At 42.3% G+C, this 19,215-nt stretch overlaps 2 protein-coding genes across 4 annotated transcripts in view; both read right to left on the bottom strand.

Annotated features, from left to right (window-relative positions):
* Positions 1 to 6,779, bottom strand: part of Ercc3 (excision repair cross-complementing rodent repair deficiency, complementation group 3) — a 29,848-nt gene extending 23,069 nt beyond the window's left edge. Inside the window, exons 1-7 of one of the 3 annotated variants that reach the window (XR_385973.1) lie at positions 6,662 to 6,778; positions 6,248 to 6,453; positions 3,883 to 4,119; positions 2,235 to 2,284; positions 1,459 to 1,594; positions 1,164 to 1,331; positions 312 to 516 (exon numbers count right to left, since the gene is read on the bottom strand). Coding sequence is in view for 2 of the 3 variants with exons in the window: in XM_006525636.2 (XP_006525699.1) it covers positions 312 to 516; positions 1,164 to 1,331; positions 1,459 to 1,594; positions 2,235 to 2,284; positions 3,883 to 4,119; positions 6,248 to 6,453; positions 6,662 to 6,689 (1,030 nt within the window). In the remaining variant the exon portion in view is untranslated. Of the gene's footprint in view, positions 1 to 311; positions 517 to 1,163; positions 1,332 to 1,458; positions 1,595 to 2,234; positions 2,285 to 3,882; positions 4,120 to 6,247; positions 6,454 to 6,661 lie in introns of all 3 variants that reach the window. The other 2 variants (XM_006525636.2, NM_133658.2) reach the window with 2 other exon arrangements.
* A 3,552-nt stretch (positions 6,780 to 10,331) lies between these two features.
* Map3k2 (mitogen-activated protein kinase kinase kinase 2) overlaps positions 10,332 to 19,215 on the bottom strand; it is a 73,663-nt gene continuing 64,779 nt past the window's right edge. Inside the window, exon 17 of the mRNA NM_011946.3 lies at positions 10,332 to 18,960. Within this exon, the coding sequence (NP_036076.2) occupies positions 18,735 to 18,960 (226 nt within the window). The 3' untranslated portion in view covers positions 10,332 to 18,734. The remainder of the gene's footprint in view (positions 18,961 to 19,215) is intronic.

Here is a 19,215-nt window from a genome sequence, read left to right as displayed (position 1 = left end):
ATTCTGAATATCATATTTACATTACAATTCATAACAATAGCAAAATTACAGTTATGAAGTAGCAATGAAATAAGTTTATGGGTGGGAGTCGCCATAACATAAGGAACTGTATTAAAGGGTCCCAGCATTAGGGACATTGAGGGCCACTGGCCTAGACCAAGAGCTTCACAAAGCAAGTACTTCAATAAGCGTCAGTCAACTACCAAATGAGGAAGTGACCTTGGCCACTTAAAGGCAAAGTGCTACACAGGGAAACACACCGAGCAGGGAGGAGGCAGCTGGCAGACAAAGATGGAGCCTTCCTCACTTACCACAGGGAAGAACAATGACTCCTGAGCGTGCTCGTCCGTTCCCAAACATCTTCCGCAGGCTCTTCTCCTGATAGGGTCTGAGTACGGCTGTGGGCTTCAGGTCAATGTTGATGTCAGGATTGAGAGTGTCATTCCGGAAGTCATACTCTGCCAGCAGCGGGTACTCTAAGCAGATGCAGCGCTTCTGCAGCTCCTCGATCATTTCCTAGTAGCCAGCAGGAAGGACGTGTGACGATCTCAACTCCAGAGTGTCCGAGACAATATTCAAAAGGGCCGCATGATCGAAACCTGGCCTTTTATCTGGATGTATACAATTTCAGACCTTGCTTGCTAACAACTAGGTTTGCACAGAAAGGCAGCACAAACTAGTAACCCAGTCAAAATCAATGTACTATTTGGCTAGTTGATTTTTTTTCTTGTTGTTTTGGTTTTTGTGAGTCAAGTCCCATCTATTCCAGGCCAACCTTAAGTTCTGTCTGGTGGAGGATGACCGTCAACTGCTGATCCCTCCTCCCCTCCCACTTTCAGGCTGTGACACACACTACCGTGCGTAGTTTACGAGGTGCTAGAGATTGAACCCAGGGACTTACAGCTACGAAGAAAGTTATTCTACCAGCAGATCCGTATTCCTGGTCTCCTCAAAATGAACTTTAATCTGAACCAAAATGGATCCTATGGAGAGCAGCTTCCTAGGCCACGGAAGGACTCTCAGCCCATAACTCCCACCAGGAGAATGCCATGGCTTATACTTGTGTAGAACCCAAACAGAAACATACAGGGGTCCCTTTCTTTACCTCACAGTGGAGGGTGCTGACACAAGGCAAGACTGGTAACCAGGAAGCAGTCACTAACCTGCTTAACTTCAAAGGACACTGTCTGTGTCTCTTCCTCCTCCTCCTCATCCTTGTCCATTTGCTCATAAAAATCAAACAGGTCTTTGGGTATGTCAGACGTGGCCTGTGCATCTACCCCCTGCGAAGTAGAAGGCCCGCCACTGCCTTCCGCCGCCGTCTTAGAAATCTGTGAGAGAAAGGTAGGAATCCAGACTCTGCACCTTGTTACCAACCATGAACTGAAGCTGTGCTGGGGACCAGGAAAACTGAGGTCCTAAGTGCCCAGCCCCCAGGAAACCCAGGAGCTCACGCACAGCAGATTTGCTTGTAAAAGTCTCTGTGATGAGTTCGGTGGCCTCGCCCTCGGCGTTCCTCAAGCGACATTCCCGGATCACTGGGTCTTGAAGAAGATGCTGGATAACATCAGGGTGGGAACTTTCAACAAAGTACCTACAAGCAGGAGAGGAAGGGAGTCCCTGCTGGCCAGCACTGCATTTCTAGAACATTCTGCAATTGTAACTCAGTTGGGTGATCTGAAAATTACAGCCTCGTAATGACTCTCCCCACACCTTTGTCAAATCAGAGAGAGGAGCTATGGGCAAAGCTCTAACAGGCTGAGGGTCAGAGGAGAACGGCACCCTGAAGTTAAGTCAGCATGTCAGCAGCAGGAGTGAAAACGCCCTTCCTTGTGAACTCTCCTAAACCTGGTTGCACCCGGGAAAGGAGCAGAGTTAAACTCAAAGGTCAGAAATGCTCTCAGCTTGAGTGTGGTCGCTGCGATTCACGCTCTTCTTTAAAGCATCTGTATGTAAAAAGGAAACCCTACTGCCTGTGTGCATCATCATCACTGCCAATGTTAACTTCCAGACGCTTGACGGTCACTCCGCTGCAGGGCCTCCTTCTCCTTCCGGGGTCCCCTCAACTCCCCATCTATGTCTCAGGAACGGTGTGAGCCCGCCCTCCCTCCCGCCCTCTCTGCCCTTCCTCCCTCCCTCTCTCCCCTCCCTCCTGCCCTCCCAGCCTTCCCTCCCTCCCTCCCTCCCTCCCTCCCTCCCTCCCTCCCGGCTGGCACACAGAGGGCAGTGCTCACCTGTTGTGCTTGAGGACCAGCTTGACCTTCCCATAGCTGACAGTGCACAGCTGTAAGCAGAGGAACAGCAAGAGACAGGCTACGTCAGCGCTCAGAGCATGCTACTCCACCAGGCTCAGCACCCGGCCAAGGGACCGGTGGGTGTACTTTCGGAAAACATCAGCCACAGCCACAGCTGCCTCAAGGGGGCTTTTGTCCGTTGACCTCCATAGTTTTGGGATAAACCCATCCTTTGCCTAATTCATATGCCTAGCTTTTTATTTACAAACCACTATTTACAACCTCTGCTGTGTTTTCCGTTTTCCTTTCCCCTGCATGGCCACAGCCCCCATCCCGACCTGGAAGCCCATCCTGCTTCCCCAGAAGTCACCAGGCACAGTGAGTGCTGGCAGGACCTGCTACACACAGTAAGTTCAAATACCACAAATGTTTAGACCTTCACACCAATGTTCTCCATTTCCACAACCTAAAGAATGCCATCTTTTCTTCATTGTATTGGCAAGTGAACTCAAGACCATGAAGCTATATCCCGAACCACCACCACCTCTATTTTTAAGTTTTGAGACAAGTTAGAAATTAACCTTACAATCCTCCTCCCTAGACATCTGGCACTAAGGGGCGCGTGCCACCTTGCCAGCACAGTGTAAGCCTCTGAGGGACAGGGAATAGAGTTTAAGTCCCCAATCTGCTGGAAGGGAGCAGGTCGTTTGTGTGTTCGCCATAACTTGCTACTGAGATTGTGAGCTGCCCCTCAGAGCACAACAGCACTGCCCCAGCACGACTACCGTCCTTTAGACCATGTAGACCAAAGGCCTAGCCCTGGTGCTTTCTTCGTCAGCATCCTTCTGCATCACAGAACAGAGAACTCTGTCGTGCTCCCAGGCTTCTGCTCATGGCACACTCTTCTGCTTCCAGACTGAAATCTAATTTGAAGTCCTTTCAGATTAGCCAATACTAACAAAAACTGTTCTCCTATCTTCTGTGAATAATATACACCTATATTCAACTGCTGTTCCCATGAAACCCTCTTCAGGTCAACATTTCAAGTTTTGTCTTACCCTAATACACTTAATTTACCATGGATCTTAAGTATTTACCTTACATGGAGCTCACTTCCTGTAACAGCTAACCACCAAAAAAACTCCACAACAAAAGCTTATGTTCTCAGAGTTCTAACTACTCAGGATCAATGGACCAGGACCAGCTAATTCAGGCTGTGGTAAGGTCTCCTGGCTAGAAGAGAGTCACCTTCTCTCTACACAGTCCCATAAAGAAGGGACTTATGACAACTGTATAATTCCTAATAAAGACAAGCACCTTCTGAATGGGGAGACATTTATGACCTCATTTAGTCTTACTAACACACAGGTATTTGGGGTTAGGATTCTGATATGTACATGCAGGCTATAGTTCCATCTATCCAGAGCTGGATTCTCAAGTAACCCTGGCCATAGTGGACCTGAACTTCTACTCCCATGGCTTGGAGCAGCCCACAAAACACATGATCTCAGCCAGAACCATGGCTGGATCTAAAGTGGCAGCAGCTAGGCACGAAGCTATTTTGCTATCAAAGGAAACACAAATCAGACATTTCAATGACAACATATAGTAAGTACGCACCTGAGCACAAGAGTTGCTAGTAACTCACCTTAATAAACTGGATAATTCCATCAGGAACTCCAGTCTTACTGAGCTTTCTGAGGTACTCAGTAATGTCACTGGTTTGCAGCCCAACACTGACCGCTGCATAGAGGGAGTAGGCGGTTAGCTTGTATTCATGTACATGAGTAGGCCGGCACACCGGCTCTGCAATTGCCACCAGGAAGTCTTGGGCATATTTGTAAACTGGAGAGAAGGCTTCCAAGAAAATGTGGCCATCAGGAGCCTAAAAGGCATCAAGGGAACACAACAGGCAAGAATATCAATGAGCTGCAGAGACTATGTCACAGGATTTCTGATCACACTGCGAACCTGAGACTGTGTTATTTACTAAAAAAAAAAAAAGGAAAGGAAAGGAAAGGAAAGGAAAGGAAAGGAAAGGAAAGAAAAGAAAAGAAAAGAAAAGAAAAGAAAAGAAAAGAAAAGAAAAGAAAAAACCTTCTCCTAGTTGTATGGCTCAGCCTTCAGCACACACCTTTAATCCCTCTGGCCAGAATACAGGCATGCCTTTAGTTCACACCTTTAATCCCAAACAATAGAGGTAAAGTTAGTTTGCAGAAGGAAGTACCCATGTTTGAAAGTGATGTTTAACTGAGTGGCAGAAAAAGTGACAAATCAGAGAGACTTGATAGGAAAGGATACGCCCAACTCTCAAAGGTGAGAGAGGAAAGGGAAGCTACTTAAGGGAGAGACAGGCAGTACAGGAGGAGAGAGTCCAGTACAGCATACAGCGGAGTTCATGGAGAGCAGTACAGTAGAGTTGAGAGTGGAGCAGCACAAAGAGGGAGAAGGAGGCAGTTTTACTGGGACAGTTATAGAGAGAGTGCAAGCTAGATACAGTGAGAACAGAACAAGTCAGAGAATGAGAAGGAGCCAGAAGATTAGAAGAGATTCCTAAAGTTAATATGAAGCCAAGCAGTGCAATTCAGGAAAAGCCAAGAGAGAAGCCAGATTGAAGCAGTCAGCTTGAAGAGGAGTCTGAGCCAGAGCAGCTGAGTTAAACTGGCCAGTCAGAGCTCACAAAGAACTAGAAAGGGCGAGCTTATTCAGCTTCAAGTCTCAGAGGAGGGAAAACATTCCAGGCCTAGGTTAGATTACACAGAGACTAGAAGCTTCCAGGACTAGGCCTAGGTTAGCAGACAGGCGCAGTAAGCCTCCAGACAACAATTATGTCAGGTGAATAAGGTGACTCTTACACCACTAGACTGTCACATCACTATCAAGAAGGGTGAGTGTCCAATGGGAAGGATATTCTTGCAATCAATCCTTCAGGAAACTGCAGGGACCCTGCTCCTATAATTAGAGAAGAGTAGGCAGAAAAGGTTCCCAATGTTCCATATATGGAAATCTTCCAACATACTATTCTCAAAAGGCCTTTTGGCTAGAATGCAAATTGAGTACAGATCATGATGTATTTTAAGCCAAGGAAACTTAGCTACCAAAACATTATCTACCATCAATTTGAAAAGAACCTAAGAGATGGATCAGTGGTTAAGAGCACTGGCTGCTCCTGCAGAACACACAGGTTCCATTTCCAGCACCCACATCAGACAGCTCATAACAGCCTGTCATTCCAGGCTTGGGGGATCTTACGCCCTCTTCGGGCCTCCTCTGGAAACAAGTATACACACACACATACATATAAAATGTTAAAAATCTTTTTTAAGAAGTGTAAATCAATTGTCATCTAAAACAACTATTTAGTGGCTGGGGAGCTACCTTGGTGTATAAAGTGCTCGCTCGCATGAGGACCTCAGTTGCGATCTCCAGCACTTAAGTATAAAACCAGGAATGCATGCCTACAACCACAGAGCTGTGATGGCTGGAGATAGGTGGGTGGGCGGGCAGGCAGATTAAGTTGGGGTGGGAGGTGGGGGGCATCGCTGGCCAGTAAGTTTAGCCAAAACAGGGAGCTGGGCAGATATGTGAAGAGTGACTGGGAAAAGCATCTCACATCAGTCTCTGGGCTCTGTAAACAATCCCTGCACGTCTCTCTGCACAGGGTATGCACATATACCACCCAAACAGATAAATGTCATTTACTGACTGTATGTGGGGTATGTGCGTGTATGTGAGTGCATGCATGTCACCGCTCTAAAGTGACTTGCCAGAGTCGGGCCTCTCCTCCTCCTATGACAGCAAGAGCCTTTACCTCCTGAGTTATCTGGCTTGTCATCATATGGGGGGCTGGGGTGAAGTGGAGAACACCAGATCACACCAGCTACTCCAGTGTGCCCCATGACAGCCGTCTCTCCCGGCTGCTTCAGAAAGAGCAGCATTTCTCACGTTTGAATTTTGGAGGTGTAAGAATGTCCAAGATTTAGCTGCCGCGCAGGCTTTTTGGCCATGCTTACCACCCAGAGGGGCCTGGAGGTATGGTCACCCTTTAGTGGCATCTGCTGTCTGTAGTCCTTTGCTCCATACTCATCCACTTTGGTGCTGGACTCGTCCACCTGTTTCCCAGCGGCGGAGGGCACCGCCTCCTGAGACTCGTTCCCAGGAATGTCGTCTTCGTCTTCCTCTTCCTCTTCATACTGCCTCTTCTTGGATTTCTTTTTGTCTGCGACCGAAGACACAGAAGTGAGCCCAGCAGGATTCTAGGGTTCCTTTTTCACCACCCAAGGAGACTTCTGGCAAGAACTCCTAAACCAGCGCCACCCGCATACCGGCGTCCGGCAAACGCCTCCCACCCGGCTAAGTTCCGCATCTCCCGGACACAACAGGCCAGAGAAAACCCCACGACAATGACAGTTACAAGTAGTGCTTACCGCGGTCCACTCGATCTCTTTTGCCCATAACAGCTCTAGATGCAGGCAGGCCGGCACACCGCACCACCTCCTCTCCGCAGGAGTTACTTGCTAATGAACTTCCGGTACATACCGGAAATACAGCACCAGACGGTCGGAAGTCCCGCCTCTGAAGTCTTAAACCGGAAGAGCGGAACCACAGGGCCGACCGGAGGCGAGCTGCGCTTGCCTGGAGTGTTTACTTTCCGCTCTACGATTTGTTTTGAGCCTTACGTACTTCTAGGAGCCTTGAGCTTATTTGCCCTATAGATCGGGCGGGACGGAGATCTGCTTCCACCTACGGAGTGCTTTGTTTTGGTTTTTGAGGCCACTGCTTAGATCGCTAAGGAAGGTCGGACCTGGGTGGTTCCCTCAGGCTCCCGGGAGCTGGGATTACAGGCGTGTTCCACCACGCCGGGTTTCTGGAAACGAAATTCCGAACGAGAGAGGTGGGAAATACACATCGTTCTGACGTAAATAAAAATGGGCAGGTGGCTCATTTGGTAGAATTTTTGCCTATGTCGGAACCAAAGAATAATCTTGGTGTCTCACCAAGGATAGCATGAAGAGTACCTCAGCAAGGCAATTCTTTTTGGAAGAGAGTGTAGCAGAACCCAAAGGGACTAACACTACATCAGAACAGGCAGTTGATGTAGTTTTTAATTTGTTAGTGACTTTTCCCCATTGGCTAGGGTCAAACCTCACAGCCTTCCAGATCTTTGGTTTGTTGTGGGTGTTTTGTTTGTTTGTGTTTTCTTTTCTGAGACAGGGTTTCTCTGTATAGTCCCGGCTGTTCTGTATCTCGTTCTGTAGATCAGGCTGACCTCGAACTTGAGATCTGCCTGCCTCTGCCTCTCGAGGGCTGGGGTAAAAGGCGTGCACCACCACGCCCCTCCCTGCTGTTGTCCAATTTTAAAAGAAGGCAAAGGAAAGAGAGTCCACTGCTTTGAGCCTTCAAATTCTGGACAGCTGGCTGCGGGGGTGTGTGTGTACATGTGCAAAACAATTTTTCCCCTCATATCTAGCAGGTTCTAGCCACAGAACTACATAAACCAAGTGTGGTAGATCATGTCTAATTGCATCACCTGAAATCAAGAAATAATGTTACACGTTTTCAAAAAAAAAAAACCAAAACCAAAAACAGTAGTAGAGTGATCTTGGAATAGGTCTAAGTAAAAGAAATGAAGATAGTTTCATTCTGTGTTTATTTTAATGAGAAATGGATAGGATTTGCCAACTGGGATAATACGGGATTTGGGGAGGAAGAAAGAGTTAACACCCAAGATTTTTGGTTTCAGCAACTCATAAAATGATGTACCTTAGGCAGAGTTCATATTTGGAGCAAATCAGATGTAACTGGCAGTTACAAAGCCTGCTTGCTGTTCTATAATAAAATGTCCCAGGTGGCATGATTTAAACAGCAAAACTTAGATAAGAAATTAGAAGGGTAAGAGAAAGGGACCAGAAAAGAGGCAGAAGGGAAGACAATAACAAGTATGCCATATGTATGAAAATGTTATGACGACACCCTTTCCGCTAACAAAAAAAAGCAGATGAGCAATATGAAATTGGATTTTTTTTAAGAGCTGGGAAGATAACTTAGTGGGTTAATGTACTTGCTGCACAAACATGAAGACTTAATTTTGGGTCCCTAGAGCCCACACAAGCCAAGCAGGCATGGCATTACACAGCTGTGATCCCAGCACTGAGGGGCAGAGAAGAATCCTTGAGGCTCACTGACCAGCCAGTCTAAGCCATGAGCTTTAGACTTAAGAAATCCTGTTGCAAAACTAGTAAGGAGAAGTGGAGCTGGGGATATGGCTCAGTGAGAAAGAACTAAGAGTTTAAAGCCAGGGCTGGGCTGGGCTGGGGCCAGAGCGATAGCTCAGTACCTAAGAGCACCCGTTGCTCTTCAAGAAGTGGCTGCTTGGCTTCCCAGCTCCCACAAACAAATTCAGTTCTATGGGATCCAACGATTTCTTCTGACCTTTACAGGCATCAGTCACACATGGGGGACATGCATTCAGCAAAGCACTCAACTCACATAAGTAAGTCTTGACAAGAATTAAAAAACAAAAACCGCAAGGTCCCTGGAGCAAGCCAAATCACTGGGCTCTGGATTCAAGTGAGAAATCCTGCCTCAATATAGTTGGAGAACAAATGAAAAAGGCACGTGGACACACACCAAAATAAATGAGGAAAACGATAAGACAACCGACATCACCCTCTTATATCAGTGGGTGTACATATGCATGAAGCAAGCAAGCATGGAGGAGTGAAAGTCAGCTGTCTGGATTTGTGAACTCACTTTCCTTTGTTTATATTGCTACTGAGTCTGTATTGAAAAGGGATCTAGTGTCTATGAGTGGCCCCTTCTTTGTACCTCCACTTTGCACTTGAGGAACCTCTTCTGGCAACACCCAGCTTTGGGTTGTATGGGCTAGGCAGGTTCTCACACTCTGGAGACTTCCCAGATCATACCTCCTAGCCTAGATGGTTTAGCTGGGGGCAGGTGTTACCTTACGTTCATTGGGAGTATGGAAGAGTACATCACTGAGGTCAATCCAGATGGAGAACCTGTCTCCATACTTTCAAAGCCTCTATAGTAGTATTAATCATGCTGCTGGAGGTTTGCACACGTAGCTATCAAATTCATCCCGGAAACTTCAGAGGTCTTGGCCTCTAGCACACAGAACCATAGGTAGCTTTCAGAATTTGATTCTACAAACTGGCTTCAGGGTCAGTTATCAAAACAGGATTACGGTCAGTTGAGATCTGTTCTCAATCACCAAGGACAAGGCTGTCTCTCCCTATGCACTTCCCCATCCTGGTCAGCCTCCTGCTACGTGCACTCTTCAGTTTATCAGTATCCAGCCACAGTGCTCACAACTGCCTCTCTGAACCCTCCCTTATGGAGGGACTGTGCTAAGCATATGGCCCCTATGGAACCTGGAGCTTTAACAATGGATTCCCTCTCAAAATAGTATCCAGTCACATACATGTGACAAATGGGAATTCTCTCCTCTGCTGGCCCATCTGCCAGAGGAATCACTGTCTTGCCAGACCCCACAATTAGGTTTGCGGCTCATGAGGGCTAGGGCTGCCCTAAGAATAGGACTGCCCGGTTTTCGGCTAGCTTGTCTTTTGAAGTGGTATCTGAATCCCCTTCCCCCATCAGGCTACTGTATATCTAAGACTGTCTCCAGGTTGTTTCTATCAGGTTGTGCCTGCTTTGGCTCTTTACAAAGCATTCCATTTCTCTCCTTGAAAGAAAATAATTTTCTAATTCCGAATCTCTTTCACTGGATGTCTTGGACTGTTTTTGTTGTTTTAATCTCTTAGTGCGCATGCGCAGTCAGAGGACATGTTCAGGATGGGTTCTCTTCCTCCATCACAGGTTCTGAGGACTGCATTCAGGTTCCCATGCTTGTTGGGCAAGCAGTTTACCCAATCGGGTGCTGGTTTTTAATCACTACAACATTCAATCTGAGCCATCATCATGTCTACACAGAGATCCATAAAACAGGCTTTGTGGGCATTACAGGCTTAGACAACAAAGATTGCTAGGGAACTGTGCTAGGTGTTCCAAAGAGCAAACAAGAGGGGACTTCTGTAAACACACTATGTCAAAGACCATATCCATACACACAAATCACAGTGGGAATAAATACCAGCTTTATTAACACTCCAATTACCATTCATTTATGTCCATTCCACAGTTCAGAGGGTTACTGAGAGTAACCCTCTGCACCACAGTCTGTCGGAAGATGACTAGGAACGAAGTATGTCTCACTGTACTGAATATCGCAGGCCTTCATGCATGACAAATCTAAATAAAGATGTGTCAATAATTCACAAATTGCCATATAACAAAGTCATCATTGCTAACAAAATATAAACATGGTTTCTTTTATATTAAAAAATTTAAAAGCTATTTACCAGCAAGAAAAAATACATAGAAATTATAAAACTCAAGAAATTTTACACATTTTTACAAGCACAATTTTGAATGAACAACAGACCCAAATGTGTGTGAGATGCGGTACATACTCCACTGTGTCTGGCTTCTGGGTAGGTTCTAATCACATGGGTTCCTCTCAACATGATAAACTTAGGATAGTCAACGTCAACTGTAGACTTTATTCCTAACACAAATAACTTTACGCCACCACATCCTTTTAGAAGGTTTCCATTGAGTACAGTAACATTGTCAGACAGAAACCTAGTTTCCTACACTTCCTGCCAGCTGCTCAGAACACACAGTACAGAATACAGACGCTGTGCATTTGGAGAGTCCTAACACAACAGTCAGCAACTGTGAAGAATCACAATATGCCAGGCATTGGTTCAACAACTCGGTCTACCTTTGCTCAGTAAGAGAAAAATGAACACTTTGGAAATAAAGGAAATATTCAAAAACACAGTCAGACAACTGGAGATATAAAAGTCTCCACATGTCTTCAAGACGATTTAGTTGCTCACATGTTTTAACAGCTCTGAGAGGCCAAAGGCCGTGTTAGTGGACAATGTGTTTTGCTACTGCTTAACAATCTCCCCCCACCCCAAAAGCTGTTAGCTGCAAGAGCATTTTAACTGAGCTCTAAGCAAAATTTGTATCCAATTCTGCTCAAATGGTTAAAACCAAAATTTAAAAAATAATTTGACCAGCCAGCTGAAAATATAGTGTATATATATATAGTAAATAATCTTTCAGAAAGCCTTTACACATATTTAATTATCATAAAGTTCTTAAAATTGTAGAAATTAAATGAAAATAAGAATTTACTAAGATATATACACGTGTCTACACAAAGAAAAGGACATCTCCACATGAACACATATCTCTTGATACACACAGAATACTTTCAACCGAGGAATGGATTCAGAATACAGGACAAAATTAGACTGCAACACTGAACTCCTGAGTTCTCCAACAAACACAGAACCACACACAGGTGACTTTGCAAAAGCAAGAAGGTCATCCTACGAAGGTCACAGCAGCACAGAAACTGAGGGAGGGCTACATCTAGGGAGAAGTGCAAACACAGAGACAGTAGTTCAATGCACACACTCATGACTCTCAGACACTCAACAAGTATTGGTCATATAAATCAGTGTACAAATTAAATGTTTGAAAATGTGCAAAAGTCAGCATTGATAGAAAACGAAAAATATTTGTACATAATTAGAAACTGCCCAGTATTCAACTGAGATTAAAAACATTTGCCAAAAATAATACATTAAATATAGAGAATTTAATGGATACATTTTAAATGTACATAAGTCAAAGGGTAAATTTACAAATTGATAATCATAGTCTGCAAGATAAAAGTTTATTTTCAAATTTATCCAAGTTTTATTTACAATGAGTAAAAACAACCACATGAAATATAAGAGATGTCAGACATTAAAGGTGTTTTTTGGTATTAACTTTGTTAGGATATTTCAGAATGCAGGCTAAATTTTAAAACCAACAGCAATGGAAGAAATGTAAACCTTTTACTTACTAATTATAAAAAAAAACTGTCTATAAAGAAGTATTCTCATCCCTAGACAATATGGTTTTGATTGACAAGGGTTTGGCCCACTTCCTTTTGCCCATAATCCTTTTAGGCTTGCAGAGTCCCACACTAGTCTACTCTCCTTACTGCAAGGAGGAAAAAAGTCTTTGGATAACTGAGAACATGTCAAATATATTCTGGATTCAATGCAACTGCTAGAGTTTAACATGTAATTATTTATCTTCTGCTCTAAGTAATGCTAGTGCTAAAATCATTGATTATACAGGATTTTTAAAAAGTTCTAAAACATACAAATAAATGAATACAAAGTGCTTTTCAGAATAGTCATAAACTTTTCTCAACTGGCATTATAAGATTCATAAATCCTTAGTGGGGATCAAATTCTGTAAGCTTTAAAGAATAGAGAGCAGATGCTTCCTTCTGTACATTCCAAAATGTCTATGGCACAAAGCAGACTAGTTCATAACCTACTTTTCTTCACAGCATTGTTGAAATGTCCCTTAAGTCAAACAGAAACTCATAAATGTTAAGACACTAGAAAGAAAATAAGCCACCAACCTGAGCATCAGATGTCAACACAAATCTACACACATCAGTGGCCAAATGACGTTAATAAGATTGGCACACATAAGAACGTATGTCTGCAGTGTCTATATAGCTCCATAATAGTAAGTATTCTGCATGTCTAAATTCGAGCAACTGAGCACCTGTCCTTTTCTTTGAAGGATAAGATAGATTGGCAAACAAGTTCTACTAGCATCTGCTCTACCATTTAGATACTATTAGCTCACACATGGGCAAATTTATCAGGGCTAATCATTTTGGCTATGTGTGCAGGGAATAAAAAAGCTTTGGTTTAAAGTGATTCTGGTAATACAGACTGAGGTACAAACAAACACCACCAGGCAGAAGGACAGGAGCATTCTCTCGTTTAATGTCTTTGCTGTTGGGAACGTAATACCTTATCACTGTCTATTAAAATACACAAACACATAAACCATGAAGAATTATATGAGACTGTATACAGGCAATGGATACAGCATATGCTTTTTTCACTATAGCTATGACTCCCCCCTTGTCTTCCAGAAGCTCAACCTTGACCACTTTTAGTACCTCTGAGAAATGACTTGGTTCCCTAGAGCTACCCATCTCCAGCTCTGAGAGCGAGCACAGAGAGGACAACCCTGGACCCCACAGCACTCATGGTGTCGGTTAGACAATGGGAGGAGTGGAAGCAGCACTAACGATGACAGAAGCAAAGAGTGGCTCACAGCACACCTTCCCCAGCAACCAACAAGAGGTATAAGAACTTTTCATTTTGATGACCTGGTAAACTAAGGAAGCTTGTCTGATAATATCTGGCAGAATTTCTACTCCAAAAAGTTCATGAAGAAATACCTAAGATCACATACTTTCTATTAAAGAATTATATATAAGCTAATTATTACAGATACAAACAGAAATGGAATTTTAATCTATTTTTAGCAATTAAGAGCTTGGCAACTTACAATAAATATCTTTATTAAACAATCATTTGTACTAGCTACTTATGGAAAATGTCCTGGCATGCCTACTTGGGAATGATCCTTCTCATCCTATAGTAGTACATAGACATTTTTCAGTTGTTCTTCCAAGAACAAAAACAGATCTAACTGAACAACTACACGTTCCTACCCCTGCCCCAATGCCACACACGCATACACGCACGCACGCACGCACACATGCACGCGCACATACTTCACAGAACAGTAAGCTAGAGTATTGGTCAAATGTTACATACTAATGGATTTCTTGCTCATTGCCTCAACCTTCATAAAATACTTAAAGGAGCTCTTAAGGACAAAACAACTGCTCTAGTTCTATGAAAACCATAACCAAACAATAATACACAAAGAACTTGGACAGTGCCAGTATGACTGAAAATCAAGTACTCAACCCAAAAATCAATTTGCTGTGTCTTTTTGAATGAGAATACCTTTCTATATTTATTTTAGGAATTCACATCTAGTGGAGATTGCAGTCAGTTAAATGCTACTGTTCTCTCCTAACTTTTCTTAAAAAGGAGGTAGAAAGGGTAAGAGGAAGAAATAAGCATTAAGAAAGACATAGGGGCCAACACACAGACCAAGGCCAGAGACACTCTTGAGGCCTAGCATTTTGGAAAACTCTTCATTTTGTTAGGTAATCTGAATTACAAATATAAAATAAAATTAAGGCATACAGAGAAAAAGGCACTACTAAAAATTAACAAATTTTTTTCATTGAACTTTAACCAGTGTTAAAATCAAATAAATATGAATGTCACATCTAAAAGTAAATGCTAAATTTAATAGGCTATCAAAAGAATCTGACCTTAGCATAAGTGACACTAGACAAGTTCAACCTCTATCAAAGAGTTCTTGGTATTTCAACACCTAAAAACCAAAATAAGGTTTTGGGTATTTTTTTTTTTTCCTTAAAACAAAAATAACAACAACGGCTGGGGTGAGGGAGAATCCCAATACAGTGTGCTAAGGAATAAATGTTCCATTGTCCCAAAACAATCTGGGACTGTGTTGTATCGGAAGAGCAGGTTCTGACGTGGGATATAGATACTTGTACTCTAATCCTCTTGTTCATATCTTTGGAGTCCATAATTATGGCCAAAATTATCTAAAATTTCTTCCTTATTTTTTCATATAAAAATCCTAGCATTTTAAGCATCACTGCTAAACTTTCAGAGTTAGGGTATGCCATTAAGTAACTGTCTGCCCATGTTCCACAACTGTAATTTCCTGAAGAATATTAATTTAATGTAACACAGTACATCACAACTGTTGAGTAAGAAAATGAAAAAGATTGACCCTATTTTTTTTTTAAATGGGCAAAGCTGGGTGTGGTGGCACATGCCTGTTTTCCCAGCACCCAGGAGGCAGAGACAGGAGCATTTAAGTTCCAGGCCAGCCTGAAACACATAGTGAGAACCCTGACTCCAAAAACAAACTAAAATAAGACTGACAGATTTGTATACCTGGTTGTTTCCAGCTGAATTTATATAAAGGTTTTCAGACCCCAAATGAAACCACTGGTGTGAACTCTGCCATTAATCAAGGAGTCTGCAGCATACTGGGTCATCTGCCAATCTATTCAGGTTTGATTTTATTTTAGTGATTTCCCAATCTTCTAACAACACCATTTCAGAATAGTGCAGATCCGGCCTGACCTACGTCAGAACTTAGTAGCAGAGAGCTACTCTAAAGATATATTTTTACTCTTTTTATGTAACTTCTAATGGAGTAAGGTGAGACTCAAATGAAAGCCAATTACATTTATTCTGAAATAAAAGCTTTACCTTTTACAGTCCAGCATGTGCAATACTCAACTTCTCATATGCTGTAGATTGTGCCTCTTAATACTTTCTAAGGCAATAGTCATAGATGTTTTTAAAGTTAAAAATATATTTTTGTAAACAAGGAAAAGTGCTGAAAATTTTCAAGGTATTCATTCTGAAACCTCAAAAGGTTTAAATACCAATCCATTAAAATGCTATCAGTTACGCCTTAACTCTTTTATTCAACTACTTTTGTTTGCCCTATGAGAGGTCTTCCCCTTGACTCAGCCCCAGCCTGCCTTGGACTCTCTCAGGACCCATGCAGAAGGTGCGTCCTGAGAGCACGCCTGGCACTGCTAGTGGATCTGCTCCAGCACCGGAAGGAAGTTGCTACTGGCAACGCAGAACGCATTTAAAGGCACAAAGTCAGCAGTCTGGCCGTTTTCTAGCCACAAAGAAACATTGCAGTACCAAAGAATCAGTTGTATATTAAAAAAAAATTTAGAACAATTTTTTACAATTTAAACTTCTTCTGTTAATCCATACAATTAAGCAGAAAAAAACACGGAGTGTAGTATTTTACTTCCTTTGACAACATTGTTTCCTTTCAAAAACTTACTTTTTTACATTTACTATTGGCCTTCCATACCCCTACCTACTTCAAGCTTTTTTGCTCTAGCAGGGTTTATATATATTAACTTTCATTGCATTTTTTGGTACCTTCACAACTGGTGTGAAATAAATTCACATCATATTTAATATAATAGCTCTGTAAACTATTAGTCTATTTCTAAGTCTTTATAAGTTTTTTATAAAGCAAAAGTATTCTGATGCAGTTATTTACTAGTGAGTTTAGAAAAGAAAAAGGAGACTTAGAAAGCGAACAATTTGCTTTGCGTTCCAGTGTGCAGGTATCTTTCTGAAGAGTGTTTGTATCTCTTCTGTACTGCACATTACCCTGATGGACCAAAAGTGAGCCAAAGGGAACCACAACCACACTAAGAGACAAAGAAACAACACAATAAAGGAACAAAAGAACCCAGCAATCCAGGTACCATGATCTTGCTCAAGTAGAAGAGATGCCCTCACTCATAAAAGATAAAGAAATTACAATAGGCCTATGCATTAGGTCTCCGGCCTAAGATTAGGCAAGTGATTTGCTAAGGGTGGAGGCCCCTGATCTGTGGTCATTGCAAGGGGCTTCGTTTGATTTACAGTGTACAAGAGAAGAGTTAACTAATTGTTTGTGCTTTGACTCTCAGACTACTGGAATTTCAAAAATTATTACAGGGTCTGCCGGGTAGGATCTTGATACATTAAAACCATATCTACATAAATTCAAAAGCAAAGTACTTAAAAATTATCTAAATAAACATACCCTGTAATAACAACAACAAAATCTGAATATCTTATTTAGTCTCTTCTGATGAAGCATCACGTTCAGGGTCTCCTGGAAAACTTGTTATCTTCTAGGCTTTGGAAAAATAAAATACTTAGCACTTGGTTTAATGTTGAAAAATTTGCAAGTGGCCAAATTACTGACACCTTCATGTTTTAAGTTTCATAACTGTACTAGAGATGGCAGGATCCTGCCCAGCACAGTCTTTCCGTTTAATGACATGGCTCCAAAGAGATGCTTACACTGGAAATACCTGGCAGTGTTTTAACCTCCCCACTGCTAGTAAACACTATGTTTTGGTGTACTTTTCTTGACCTAGGAGGAGGAGCTACTTTTAAGGGAAGAATATACAGAGATGCTAAATTCAAACAGTTGAATACTTAAATTCATTATTTCTAAGGTGAGTTAATGATTCAAGTGCAACCAACAGCTGTCAGAGGACCATCATCTGTTATGAGCTGAGACTGCTCACCTGACTCATCGTCTGCTCTTATGAAGCCCTCATCCGCCCTACACCGTCCCTCTGACCGCTGCTCTGACTGCTCTGTGAATGGCTGCTTGGTTTCCATCCTAGGCACTTTTGTCATGTGGCAGGAGAACTCCTGGGTGGGGAGTCCTTGTGCACTACAGTCTACTTAGCAGCACCTGCAACCCCTGCCCACTGGATGCTAGTAGTACCTTGCCAGTTATGGCAACAAAGTGTCTCCAGGCATTGCCAAATGCCAAGTGAAGGAAAATGACTCCCCACCACAAACCTCATTGTTTTCCCTGATGTTTACTCTTCTGAGGAGCCTCTAGTTTAGTACTCCAAGACCCCAAGAACAAGGTTTTGACTTCATGACAGGAGCGTTAACAGGTGGGTATTTGAGCTAAAGACTGTTATCTAACGGGAAATCAGGGGTTAGAAATAGGAAGCTAATATATAAACACAATTTTTATTATTTCTCAGTTCCCTCCATTTTGGGACTTTCACCTCAAGTAAATAATGTTTAAAATATACTACATAACACTAATTCTGTTTTTCCACATTTTTCTACTGACTGGCAAATGTTGTCTCTTCTACTGCTCATACATTTAATGAGCAGTCGTCTGTGTTTTAGCTGAATTCATTCATTGGCTTCACATGTCTGCTTCCAAATACAACAATGTTTTAAAGCAGAAAGCTGTCTCTCAAGGTTTATAGAGCCCAGTAACACAGCTCTAATATAGTGTATTTACCTAGTATACTGATTAGGATTAACAAACATACCTCTTAGAGATTCGTATCTTCTATTCAAGATTCCTACTGAGCAAAAAAGCTTGATAGGTAGAGGTTAGGATCTAAAGAATACAGATCTAAGAAACAGCCTATATTCCTTACAATCAGTACCTACCCTAAACTCAAGTTTAGGGCTCAACCCCACAGATAAGGTTCTACTTAAATACTATCACTAAAAACTACAAATTGTACATCACTTTCTTCTCTTTGTCTTCCATGTCAGTGATACAGGGCAAGACTACAATCTTTCTATATTCCAAATGATTTGTTTGTACTAAAAGGAGCAACTATGTACTAAAGTGCTTTATAGCTCTGAACCACATCAGTACATTATAAAAATCTTTTAAAAAAAAGAAAAGAAGTTTCAAGTTCTTGTAAAGAAAAAAAGATTAAATATAAAAAATTTAGTTTACTATTATTATTAAACAAATTTAACCAAGAATCAAGAGAAATATTTTCCCTCTTGTCTTTTTCTCCCCATCTCTCTTTTTTATAAAAAAGGAAAGTGCAGTAAGAGAGAAGGTGGCCGCGAGGATGGAGCTGGTGGAGGACCGAAGCCGCCGCTGCTAGTGATAATGCACAAACATGTGCCGCAAGAGCTCCTCCGCTGAAGGTCGAAGTTTGGCCTCTACAAAAATCCGTTTGAGGAAGTCCCGAGTATAGTCTGAGACATGAGGTGGCAGCTTTGGGTTCGTTGGCTGAGTGGCGATCTTAAAGATGGCAGCCATTGCTTCAAATTCAGCCCAAGGTGGCTTTTCAGTTAGCATTTCTACCACAGTACATGCTACACTCCTAAAACAAAATAAAAAGGACCATTACCCAAACAGTATCTTCAGGAAAGAAATCTGGTTAGCCAGAAAAATGAGAAGCTGGCATGAAGTCCACATATATTTCAATATTATTTACTACAAATATAAAGTTTCACTCAAAGGTTAATCAAATAAAACTGTAATTCAAACATGAATATCAATGAAAGGCTGAAGCTATAAACATTTCAATGAAAATATATCATAATTATCTATGATCATAAGTATAGGGTTAGGCAAA

Source organism: Mus musculus, chromosome 18, assembly GCF_000001635.26.
Source record: "Mus musculus strain C57BL/6J chromosome 18, GRCm38.p6 C57BL/6J".
In the NCBI taxonomy this organism is placed as follows: Eukaryota; Metazoa; Chordata; class Mammalia; order Rodentia; family Muridae; genus Mus; species Mus musculus.
This window is presented reverse-complemented; position numbering and strand designations above follow the sequence as displayed.